The sequence below is a fragment of the Apis mellifera genome, linkage group LG5, assembly GCF_003254395.2.
Source record: "Apis mellifera strain DH4 linkage group LG5, Amel_HAv3.1, whole genome shotgun sequence".
NCBI classification, from domain to species: domain Eukaryota; kingdom Metazoa; phylum Arthropoda; class Insecta; order Hymenoptera; family Apidae; genus Apis; species Apis mellifera.
In genome coordinates, this window is record NC_037642.1 from 11,414,145 (window position 1) to 11,427,301 (window position 13,157).

Below are 13,157 nucleotides of genomic sequence, written 5' to 3' on the forward strand. Positions count from 1 at the left end.
AAAATTCACTATAAGTAATACATTTAAATTATAAAGAATAAATAATGTATTACTTAAGTGAAATAAGTTGTAAATTTTTCAATTGAAATGTTAGAATATAATGAATAAACATAAAATAATAGAATAGGAAATTAACACAGTATTGTTTTAAAAATGTATCATTTTTTGATACAGTAGTCTTAAATATTTATCGATGTGGCATTTTACTTAAAATATTTTTGAAAATATATTTTTACATTAGTGTTAAATATTTATATACTATAAAAAAATTTAATTAGATTTATAAATTATATATTTTATAAAATATTTTAAAAATATAAATTTAATTTTATAAAAAATATATAATTTATATTCATGTTAAAATTGATATATAGATTAATAAAATTCTAAATATTAAATATACAAAAAATTAAATACAACTGAAGAATTTGTTATATTGTTTAGATTTAAAATTTTCTAATTCTATTAATATTATGCAAATGATATTGTACGAATTGAAATATAAAATGTAAAACGATATAACATATTATAAAATAGTGCCATTATATAAATAAACGTTTTTACATATTTTTATTTATATCAAATTGTATCAACAACTATAATTGGGCAATAAATAATAAATTATTTATATGCAATCAAAATTTCTAATATTTTTTTGTAAAATAAAAAACAAGTTTATTTATTATATTTTTTATTGTTGAAGTGTAATAGAATACATTTTTTATACAAAATAATTGTATAATCTAATCAATGCGTTGATATAAATATATATATCCTAATTCTTTTGGTGGATTTTCAGATAATGCAACCTGTAATAAAGGATTCAAATAAATAAATTTTGTTATGTTTAATTTATTTTATATTTTTTATACATACTTTATCATCATTATATATCACCCATCGATTATTTTTCAGAAGATGGCATACATAATGTCCTACCATTGTCGATGTACCCATATGTGATATAAATCCTACTAATTTATATTCTATAAAATATAAAAATGTAATATTTAATAATACAGAGAATAAATATCAAAATAAACTAATTCTTGATAAAAATATATAAATTTGTATAAATATGAAATATTATAAATATTATAAAAATACAAACATACGATTGATTCCATCTCTAAATATTTCCTTGGAATGTTCTGGTTCATTTTCACTTTCTAAAGCATCCAATTCATTTTGATGACTAAAAATCCAATCTGCTGCACGTTCTAAATTATTATCAGTCGCTTTAAGAGCTTTTGTTGCTTGTTCTCTTGTGAAACTCATCCCCATTAGCATAGCTACAGCATCTTCATTTGCTATAAATTTACTTTTTTCTAAAAATAAATAAATATATAAAAATATATATAGATTAATAATCAAATATATTTATAAAAGAATTTGTAAAAACATTTAGTTACCTGGTTTGACATCGATTCCAGGAGGTACAAAAGGATCTGCAAAATCTGAATCTGCAATATGCTCCATTAACCAATTTGTGGCTGCTTCTAAGCCACGATTTTCTGTAAAATATAAAGCTCTTTCACAAGCTTCTGGTGGAAATCCCATATCTGTCAATTGATTTAAAATCACAGAATCATAAACAAGTGGTGGAGGTTCAGTCCCAACTGTTTCCGGCAATAATTCTTCTGTAGGCTGCAAACCAAATCCTCGAAGAGAACTTAAATTTAATATGTCTGGCATTTCAACTGCTACATCTAATTTAACTGGTGTCCAATCTTCTTTCATCATGAATTTTTTTAAATGAATTAATAGATAGTCCGGAAAAGTAGCAAGTCTAGTTGTTCTATAAAAAATACATTATTATATATATAGTATTAATTATGTACAATATATTATTACATATTTTACAATATTACTTCTGTGCTGTTGTTTTTTCATTTAAAGCTGAACTATAAAATTGTTCCACTATTTCTGGTCGAATAAATGTTTGCAAACAAGATGATAGTTTTATACGTGGTCTGACAAGAGCATTCGAATCCAATTTTTGTCCTTTTGCTTCAGTTTCATTTTTCAATGTTTCATAAGCTGTGACTTCATCCTATATAAAATATATATATAAAGATAATTTTCAAATTAAAATTTATAAATTATATAATTTATTTACCTTATTTACAGCAGTTTCTATAGGTATTGGTAGTGGTAATAAATATTCCGTACGATAGGTATACTTTACTTTGTTAGAACGACTACATTGATACCTTTCTTCAACTTGAAATTTAAAACAATCGGTTGGATTCATTTGACGACGACTGTGACGCTGTGCGATCAATTTCCTGATATTAGTATTGTAACTTCGTATGAAAAATGAAGTAAATTATTTTTATATATCTGATTAAAAGTAATATGATTACATTTATTATGTTTATGATGTGAAGAAAAAATTCTTGTGCATCTTGTTGTCGATTTGAGGAAAATCCGGGATGTCCACGACCAACTAATGTTTTAAACATCCGAGGCGGAATACCTTGTCGTGATTCGTGTTCATTGTTTGTATCTGATGGATCAGAGTATTTACCAGAAAGTAAACCAATTCCAAGTTTAGCCCTACAATATCAATCTTGTATCTTAAAGTTATTCACATATTGTAATTTTACTTACATTTGAACATTAAAATCATTAGCTGGATCGGTGTAATTTTGTTGAAATATCTGTGATGCACCATCTATAAATCTGAAATTCACCTCCGATTATTAAATACTGATCCTATTATGAAGAAAGACATAATGTTTTATTAAAAAATATATTGACTGAATAATTATTACAATATTGTAATATAGTAAAAATTTTTTTCTATGTATATTTCTATTATACATTTGTATTATATTTAATTTCTATAGTATAATTTATCTGCTTGAAATTAAATTACAAACCTTTTAATAAAATCTGGAATCACAAATAACATTTGCATGACACTATTTAAATAACAAGAATTTCCTAAGTTAGCAAGTCCTGTATATCCAGGTCCATACAAAGGTGTTAATTTACTTGTTGCTTCTTGAAGTGCAACCCATTCTCCAAATCTTTGATTGAGATCTAATTCTAGTTCTATCATAGATTTATCAGTTTTCTCCATTTGGGCAATATTAATACCCCAATGAGCTAAATGTGATACTAAATTTGGATCTTCAACCATATCATCTTCATCATATGAGAATACATCTGCTTTTCCTTCTTTAGTTATAGTTCCTAATTTCACAGCTAAGGAATAGCCTGTAGCTCTATAATGTTCAACTGCATGATCATTTCCTCCTGTTCCATCATAAAATTTACGTCCACAAAAAATACTACCATCAGTTAAATTAAGCCAAAGATTTTGAGTTAAATCACATTTTTCACATTTCCATCCATTTGGTGGTATCTTTTTTCCATTATCTAATTGTTTAAGATTTGCTGCATGTCTATAAATTTGACATTTATATAAAATGATAATAAAAATAACAAATATTTTAGTTTTAATTCTTACTTTGAAATTGCTTTTATTTCTCCATCCCAAGTTCCAGTCAATGCTTCTACTTCAGCTACTTTTGTTGCAGATTCTGCCTCCAATATATATTTAATTGCAACTTCAACCTATGTAAATTTTATTTATAATTTATTTTTATTATTATTTTTGTTTTTTTTATATAAAACTTACTTCTTGAGGTAAATTATCTGTTGGATATGGTATCGTAATAAAATCTGGTAAAATAATAATTTGATAAGATTCATGATAAGTATATTTTTGTTGATCTGGTGTAAATCCATCAGCTGTTCCTATTGCTAATCTAGTAATTTTCTTTTCAGGACCATCTCCTTGATGTTTAGAAGGAATCTAATATAATATATATATAAAACATTAATCATTACATATAAACAATCCTAATTTTATGTCAATATATTTTTCAATATTAAAATTTAATAATTAAAAGGCTTACTTCTTTCCTTCTTCTTTTAATATGTAAAAATATAGGATTTTCTGTTAATTGATAATAATGTTGTATATAATCCTGACCTAATCCCAAGAACGTAGTAAGATTAATATACAGACCAGTACAAGTATCCTTAAAAAAATAATGAAAATAATAATAATACAATTAACAGATTATATTATTATCTTTAATTATAAAATCATCATGAAATCTTACTGGTGTATCAAAAGAATAAACACATTCATCCTTGTATATTTTATCATTTTTTTGCGGTATCCTTATTTTGGATAAATGTTTCATTAATTTCTCCATTATAAACAAAATGTAATCACTATAAAGAAACAAAAATATCTGAATAAATTGAAAATGACCGATTTAAAGAGCACCGGTTTGTTGTATTGATGATATGCGTGATTTGAGAAATGAGACGAAAGAACCGGAATATATTCGATTCTTCTCGGTTCTCTTTAAAAATCAGTGGTGCTCAAAGCTTAGTCACACGATTTTTATATTTCAATTTAATATAATATATTTAAGTATATATATTATTTAAAAAATAATAAAATAAAGAAAAATTTTATATTTTATTTATATAGTTTTTAATTAAATAATAAAAAATATTTTTCTTTTTTAGTTTTTAATTTTTATATTTTTAAATATATATATATATATATATAGAAATGCATCGAATAGAACAAGCCTTATTGTTTCATTAAACAGCCATCTGAAAAGATATATACATAAATGTTATATACATACGTATATGATGATTCATATTGTCATTAACACAACCTAAAATAAAATTTATATTTTATTTAATGAGAAATGATCACGTAAATTTGACTGATAAAAAGTATTAATTATGCGTATCATTTATAATTTACTGTCATTATAATTTGTATTTATTTTTGTAACAATGGAAAAAGAAAGGTAATCTTTTCTTTTAATTATATGCGTTTATTTATAAAAATATAATTACTTTCTAGTAATATATTTAAATATATATATAAATTAATTTAAAATATATACACTAATTTAATTCAAATATATCATTTATATCAATTTATAATAATCATTTATATTAAATATTTTTAATAACAAATTTTTTATATGTATCAGGTTCACTATGCTCCTTTTAGAACCTGGAGAGATATTTTTTGAAGATTATAGTGTTCAAATGAAATTATTTGATAATTCTACTTCAGAAGAACAAAATTGGAAAGATGGAAGATTAAAATTATGTTCAAAATCATTAGTATTTGTAAATAAAGATATTAATCAGCCTTTAATTAAGATTCAACTTAAAGAAACTCTAACTATTGATCAATGTCAATCCAACAATGATATAGCAAAGTTAGTATATTTTTGGTTTTTAATATAATTATAATTACTTTTTTTTTATTAACATAAAATTTTATTTTATTTGCAAGATGTGGCAATATATTATTGGTTCAATGTAAGCAGTATGTAAAGATGCTAGAGAAGAATATACTTGCACCATATAAATTTATACATCAAAATGCTACTTTTCATTTTTTCTTTAATTATGCAAAAATAGATGATTACCTTCCACATATTCTACAACTATTTAGAGCAGCTACTTTACCAACTGCTGAACAAAATGCTATGGTATTTTCTAAAATTATTATTTATATTATTACATTAAAATATAAATGTATTAAATTATTATTTTTATATAGATTATGGCTATTGTACATTCTCGACAATCTAGAGTATCATTTGATACTTCATGGTTAGAGGATTTGTATGAACAGGTAGTGTTAGAAATTCAAGCAAATAAAGTGTTACCTCTTGTTATAAATCCAGGAAGAATACTTTTAACAACTTCAAGAATTTATTTTCAACCTTATAATAATTTAGATCAAGTATGTATTTTAATGATAATTATAAATAATTTTTATTCATACTAAAGAAATAATTTTATAATTTTAGCATCCAGTTCTAAAAATACAACTGAAAGATATTATTAATATCAATAAAAGACGATTTCTTCTAAGTCAAATTGTAAGTGTGATTTTTTAAATTAATATAATCATTACAATTTGATATATATTAATTTTTTTTAAGGGGCTTGAAATTAAATGGTTACGTCAACCTGAAAATAAGGCTGAACATTTATTTATATCATTAAAAAATCAAAATGATAGAGATGAATTATATACAAGTTTATTAAATCAACCTACAATTTCTTTAGAAAGAGTACCTCAAGATCAAATGACTATGAGATGGCAAAATGGTTCTTTATCAAATTATGATTATCTTTTGTATATTAATAGGTAATTTATATTGATTATAATTATAATATTAAATTTTACAATATTAATTAATTTAAATATTTTTATATTTTTCAGTTTAGCAGATAGAACTTTTCATGATTTAACTCAATATCCAGTTATGCCATGGGTATTACAAGATTACACATCTACTACATTGGATTTAAAAGATCCTAGAATATATAGAGATCTTTCGAAACCTATTGGAGCTCTTGAATCAAATCGGCTAGAAAGATTAAAGGTCAATTTTTTTTTATATATATATTTTTTATATATTTATTATTTTTATTTTTTCTAATAATAATGATCTATAAATGTCAAAAATATTGATATTATATTTTAGGAACGATATTTAGAAATGTCAGAACCAAAATTTTTGTATGGTTCTCATTATAGTGCACCTGGATTTGTATTATTTTATTTAGTACGAAAGTATCCTCAGTACATGCTTTGTTTACAAAATGGAAGATTTGATCATCCAGATAGAATGTTTAATAGGTATGTATATTTTATAAAAAAATATATTGCTACAATTTTTTTCAAAGTACTGAATTCATAAGCATTAAAAAAATGTATGTATTATTCAGTTTAGTAATGATAATAAGATTATGTGAATAAAGTTTTTAATCGCACAGACAAGCCAAAATTTTATGGTAATTGCTTATTGTACCATAAAAATACATAATTACTCTGTCGACTCTGCAGAATCGATTTTTTGTTTCACTCTTACCAACAAAAACACCTAACAGTGTAGCTGACGTATGGAAAAATGTTTTGGTGAACATGTCTGACTTTAAAGAACTGATCCCGGAATTTTATGACATAAACAATGGTGGTGATTTTTTAATAAATAGTTATGGTATTGATTTTGGTTATCGATATGATGGAACAAAAATAGGAGATGTACAATTACCACCATGGGCAAATGGTAATTTACAATTTACAAATAATTATTTAAAGTTCAAGTAAATTAATTATTGAATTCTAGGACCAGCTCATTTTGTACAAATATTAAGAAATGCTTTAGAGAATGATTATGTTTCTCAAAATCTTCATCATTGGATTGATTTAATTTTTGGATATAAACAAAGAGGAATTGAAGCAGAGAAAGCTAATAATGGTAAATTAAGTATTTAGTTAAAAATTAATGTATAAATAATATTTATTCTATAATGTCATTTATATAAATTATATTAATATTGTATTTTAGTATTTTTCCATTTATGCTATGAAGGAGCAGTAGATTTAGATACTATTAGAGATATTAATGATAGACATGGTTTGGAAATACAAATCATGGAGTTTGGTCAAATACCAAAACAAATTTTTACTTTGCCACATCCAAAACGTTCAATGTTTATTTTGGATAAATTATATACTGAAATTGATTCAATATCAATTAAAAACGAAAAAGGTATAATATATTTTTTCAATTGATAAATTAAAATTTATTAAAATTTAAATTTTTATTTATTATGATTAATAAAAATATTGTTTTTAGAAAATGAGGAAAATCCTATAGAGATTTTCGAATTATATGAATTAATAATGTTTCAATCTCATAAAGAAAGTGTAAGTAGTATTATTATAACGAATAAGGAAGAAATAAATGAAGTAATATCAGTAGGACAAGATGGAATGCTTAAATTATATAGTATAAAAAATAAAAAATTAATGCGTAATGTACCTTTATCATCATTACCACTTTCCTCTTGCATATCATATTATACATCTTCTCATCGCAATATATTAGTTGCCGGTTCTTGGGATAATACATTGTGAGTAATATTTTATTTATATTATTATTATTTATAATTTTTATAATATTTTATATTTGTATGTGTATATGAATTTCATTCTATTAATTAATATTTTTTTTTATAGAATATTCTATGATATTGAATTTGGTAGAATAATAGATGTACTTCAAGGCCATGAAGATGCTGTTTCTTGTTTAGCATTAAGTACTACTCGTCAGGTTATTATCTCTGGTTCATGGGATTGTACAGCAAAAGTTTGGCAAAGTTATTCTTCTGGGACAAAAATTAAACCAGCTGAGTGCCTTATAGCACAATTAGATCATGATTCTAAAGTAACTTGCATCAATATATCAGGGTAAAATTATTTTTTATATTTTGTAAATTGTATTAAATATTATATTTTTAATTTTATTAATATTAATATTATATATTTTATTAATAATATATATTTTTATCTTTTTATTGAAATATTTATAGAGACGAAACGTTATTAATATCTGGCACAGAAGATGGAGAAATTTTTTTATGGAATATGGATACATATAATCTTCAATTCACTGTAAAAGGTAAAGTTTAAAATAATTATTTTTTTTTATTTTAAAATGTATGATTATTTTATTCTCTACAGCACATAATTGTAAAATAAATGCAATGGTATTTGATCAAGAAGGAAAAAGTATAATATCATGTGCAAAGGATAAAATGTTAAACATTATTGATATTTATACGAGTACTCAGATTTATCGTATAACTCTAGAATATGAACCTTTAACATTAACATGGTTCAAAACCTTTTTATTAATAGGAGATAACAATGGTAATATTAATGTTTGGAATCGTCAAGGAGCAATTTTTATTACGCAAATACATTGCCATGATGGTATAGTATTTTATATATAAATATTAATTAATTGTTTATATTATGTCAAAATCTATTATTTTAATATTTGATTTAGTTTAATTAATAATTAAGAATTAATAATTAATAATAATATTTTTAGGTCCAATTAATACATTATCAGTATCAACAGAAAATAATATAATCTTAACCGGTGGAAAAGATAAAAAGATAATTGTGTGGAATTGTAAAAATGTATAATTAGTAATATTTTCAATGAAAGATCTTTTAATTATAAATTTAATTATTAATTTATAATAAAACTTTTTGACTTAGTAAACATATAGCAAAAAAATTATACATATATGCTATATTCATTTGAAATTGTTATAATATTTGTTGAATATTTTAATATTTGTTGCGTGTATTTATATTTATAATATTTTAATATATCATATTGTTATGCATTCCCAATAGTTTATAAAAAAAAATTCAATACAAATATTACATATATTTGAAATATTGTTTCTTTAATATATATTTTTTGCAAATTTAATAAATTTTTATGGATAATAATACGTACTAAATAATTTTTTTTTAATTTTTTAGATATATTTCAAAAATTTTTAACACCAGTCTTATATTTTTATAAAAATCTAAATTTAAATATAAGGAACATAAAAAATTAACATGTAGTATATTTAAATTTAAAAAAGTTAATAAAGTTACATTAAATTTATAAAATGCAATTGTAATGTGCATTTTGATTTATATATTAAATAATTAATATTTTTTAATATTGATTCGATATTTCATATTTTTTATTATAAATATTTTCATTAATTTAATTTGGATATAATTAAAAAAAATAAGTTCTATTTATTTTTGTTATTTTTTCTGCATAGCTTCTTTTATATGTTTAAATAAAATTTCATAAAAATAAATTATATAATACAAATATTCATTACAAACTCTAATTACAATTGTTTTATCATATGTTCATACATATTTTTTTCATTTATTATTACTTACTTGAACAACTCAATGCATTATTGTGAATTGTCCAGTTTTTTCAATTGTTCATATGTTATAAAAAATATTATATTCCATGGTCCCATTCTAAACCAAGTAGGTACAAAACCCTTGTATAAAGCTAAAAATCCTTCATTTTTAAAAGTCTACAAAAAGAATAAAATTCATATTATTATTAAAAAAAATTTTTTAAAAATATGCATACTTTTTTTTTATATATATATGTATATGTATATGTTTGATATTTGATATTATATACCTGTACAAAGCAATCTATGCTACCATTATAAATATGTGGTGGTAATGTACCACCTGTAGTTCGTATCCTCCTCTGATTCATTAAACGTGTCTACAATAGTATTATTATTTAATATTTTAATTAGATAAAAATATAAACGAAATATTTATAAATCATTTACTTACACGAACGACGTCTATAGGAGTAGAAGCTATTGCACTTCCCATACTAGCTATAAAACTGGACCTGAAATATATAATTATATATGTATATGTACAAAATATATTTAATTTAATTTTAAAATCTTATTTTGTTACACTAAATTAAACCAACCCTTATCCAAGCACTATAAATTATACATTGTGATGTCTACAATGTTACATAAAATAATTTGTTTAAATATTTTGTATAATATATTTTCATATATTATATTTTTAAAAAATAATAATAATAAAACAAATTTTTAAAAGTATATAAAGAAAAGCAAAATAAGTATTTAATTTTATATTTTTTCAAAATTATAAATAATAAATCTATATGAATTATATGCTAATCAAAATAATTTATAATGCAATTAATCATTTGGATCACAATTTTAATAATTTTATATAAAACAAAAAATATTAAACATAACTTCCGTTTTGATTCTCTGGTCATCTCCATGTCCACGTACTGCACGTGCCCATGTGCATCACATGGCACATGGTGTGAAAGAACCTGGAAATAAAATTTTTCATTTTTAGAAAAATGTTACTTCCTTTTTAACAAATATAAGTCATTATAGCAATTATATGACTTATTTAGCTCATTACCTGTTATTCTTAAAAACAAAAACATCTATACTATCTATACAATATAAAAATAAACTTCAAAATTAAAATACAGATTTTTATTTGTTAGTTACATTTATAATATAAGTTTTAATAAGTTTTTAATTATTAAGATTCATAAAATAAAAAAATATTTGACTTTAAAAAGCATAATAAACAATTTTAATATTAAAAATAATAAAATAAAAAAATTTTTAAATAAAATTAATATATATTTTTCTATTTAAATATACTTACATGACATCACATATTGTAAAAGAGCATAAAATTTGTTTGCTTCAGAAATTCAATTATGAAATATTTATTAGTAGAATAATAATGTAAGAAACATATTACATGAACAGAAATAGCCCGGATAAGGGTTCATTTTTGTATTATTATTTTGGTATTAATATTAAATAAATGAATTATTTAACAATATAAACTTACTTTTGAATAAATTTGTTATATAATAAATTAAAATATATATATTAATAATTATATTATTATGATAATATTAATAAATTAAATATATAATAAGTATATACACAAAGAATAAAATATAGAATTAAATACATGAGTAAAAATGATTTACTCACACAAAATGATTACTAACACTGTCTCCTAATAAAATCATAAATTTTTTTTTACTATAATCATATATAGGTAGTTCTACAGCTGCAATAATTGCTGCTCTTTGGGCAGTAGGTCCTACACCCTATATAAAATTTTTAATATAAAATTATATTTATGTATACATATGTATATATATATGTATGTTTCTAAAATTTATAAATAATTAACTTACTTTCCATAAACCACAAACACCTTCATGTTGATATACATCTTGAAAGCAACCAAATAACGATAAATTTGAATTGATTCCAGTTACTTGCATACGTACTTTTACTACATCAGTAGGATTAGCTATAGCACTTGAAATAGCACCAGCCAAAGCAGCACAAATAATATTTATAATAACTAAATCATCTGTTTCCCATTTATTCATTGCTGCTTTTTTTAAAGAATAGTAAGTACCAAATTTTATAGTTCCATAAGTAGCTTGTCTTAAAATAGCTGAACTGATTCTATATATAAATAAAATAATTTTATTTAACTCAATATAATATTAATAATATTAAAATAATTTATTACTTTTAATAATAATAATAATAAAATAAATTATATTAAAATAATATTTTGTTTATATAAATTACATTTACCCAGAATATAGAGCTTTGAAACCTTCTTGTTGTGATATCTGAAATAAAGCATCAGTCATACCAGAATATTTTAAATGTGCATATCTTTGATCTAATTTTTGTCCTTGAATTTGAAGACGTGTTTTTGTTGTGTCCAAAGGAAAAGTACCTGTTCAAAAATATATTTATGGAAATAATAAATAAATAAGTTAATGATTTATAAATAAACTTTTATAACAAATTAATTGTATTATATTACATACCTAACTCTGCAAAAATTGAAGCTAAACCTCCGTAAATAAAAGGTTTCCAATCACTCCACTGACTCTCTCCCATTACAACTTTGATGGTTTGGTACTTTATAATTAATAAATATAAATTATTTTTTAATTTTTTATTTTTTTAAAATATTTATAAATCTAATATAATTTTTAACGATATTTTATTAATGATATAGTTTATAAAATATATTATAAAATAATTAAGAAACTAAAGAATTAGGTTATGTATATCGATTAGAAAATAAAGAGCTACATTTATAATTCTAAAATAATGTTATACCAAAATATTTAAAAAAATTTAATAATATAAATATTCAAAACGTAATATATATATATATATGTATGTATATATATTTTTATGATATATAAAACTTTTTACTAAAATTAATATCTTCATTAATAAAAATCACTATACCTGTAACAGTAATATCTATAAGTATATATATAATAAACTTTAAGTATAAGAAATGATCAATAACAAATAATAATTTCTTATATCATCGTTTTTATTTTATATGAAAATCTATTTTTATTAAATTCAAGAAACATTAATCTAAGCATTATTTCTTAAAAATATTAAAAAAAAATGTAAATTAAAATTGAAAGCTACAACCAATCATTGTGAATTTACTGTAAATATAAATATAATATAAATTCTGAAAGTTCCTATATAAAATTTTTGCTAGTTATATGAACAAATGAATTTTATCTTCAATTACGTTTAAATATATATGATTTATGAATTATTTCTGTTATAAAAATAGTAATGTGCTTTAATTT

General features: G+C 21.6%; 3 protein-coding genes across 4 annotated transcripts; 1 reads left to right on the forward strand and 2 right to left on the reverse strand.

Moving 5' to 3' along the window:
* Nucleotides 1–724: 724 nt before the first annotated feature.
* LOC552324 (ubiquitin carboxyl-terminal hydrolase 5) lies at nt 725–4,235 on the reverse strand. Its single transcript, XM_624699.5, has 13 exons — nt 4,140–4,235; nt 3,930–4,055; nt 3,650–3,826; nt 3,479–3,585; nt 2,886–3,413; nt 2,614–2,685; nt 2,367–2,559; nt 2,120–2,272; nt 1,872–2,053; nt 1,413–1,798; nt 1,116–1,328; nt 877–986; nt 725–809 (listed from the first exon to the last, which is right to left on the reverse strand). The coding sequence occupies exons 1-13, from the start codon at nt 4,233–4,235 to the stop codon at nt 744–746; spliced, it is 2,409 nt and encodes an 802-aa protein (XP_624702.2). The 3' UTR covers nt 725–743.
* A 375-nt stretch (nt 4,236–4,610) lies between these two features.
* LOC724701 (protein FAN) lies at nt 4,611–9,127 on the forward strand. 2 transcript variants are annotated; one of them, XM_006567640.3, is made up of 16 exons: nt 4,611–4,853; nt 5,043–5,276; nt 5,354–5,552; nt 5,624–5,809; nt 5,877–5,948; nt 6,012–6,220; nt 6,296–6,458; nt 6,561–6,715; nt 6,967–7,145; nt 7,206–7,337; nt 7,428–7,631; nt 7,719–7,995; nt 8,102–8,332; nt 8,455–8,543; nt 8,606–8,857; nt 8,979–9,127. In XM_006567640.3, exons 1-16 carry the CDS (start codon nt 4,840–4,842, stop codon nt 9,074–9,076), a joined length of 2,694 nt encoding a protein of 897 aa, XP_006567703.2. In that variant the 5' UTR covers nt 4,611–4,839; the 3' UTR covers nt 9,077–9,127. The 2 variants fall into 2 exon arrangements, with proteins under 2 accessions (XP_006567703.2, XP_006567704.2); XM_006567641.3 differs by lacking the exons at nt 4,611–4,853; nt 5,354–5,552 and having other exon boundaries at nt 5,140–5,276.
* Nucleotides 9,128–9,759: 632 nt separating this feature from the next.
* Nucleotides 9,760–12,811, reverse strand: LOC413711 (mitochondrial uncoupling protein Bmcp). The gene is made up of 8 exons (XM_016912275.2): nt 12,793–12,811; nt 12,360–12,453; nt 12,118–12,265; nt 11,703–11,982; nt 11,494–11,612; nt 10,271–10,331; nt 10,107–10,196; nt 9,760–9,993 (listed from the first exon to the last, which is right to left on the reverse strand). Exons 2-8 carry the CDS (start codon nt 12,430–12,432, stop codon nt 9,865–9,867), a joined length of 900 nt encoding a protein of 299 aa, XP_016767764.1. The 5' UTR covers nt 12,433–12,453; nt 12,793–12,811; the 3' UTR covers nt 9,760–9,864.
* Nucleotides 12,812–13,157: the final 346 nt, after the last annotated feature.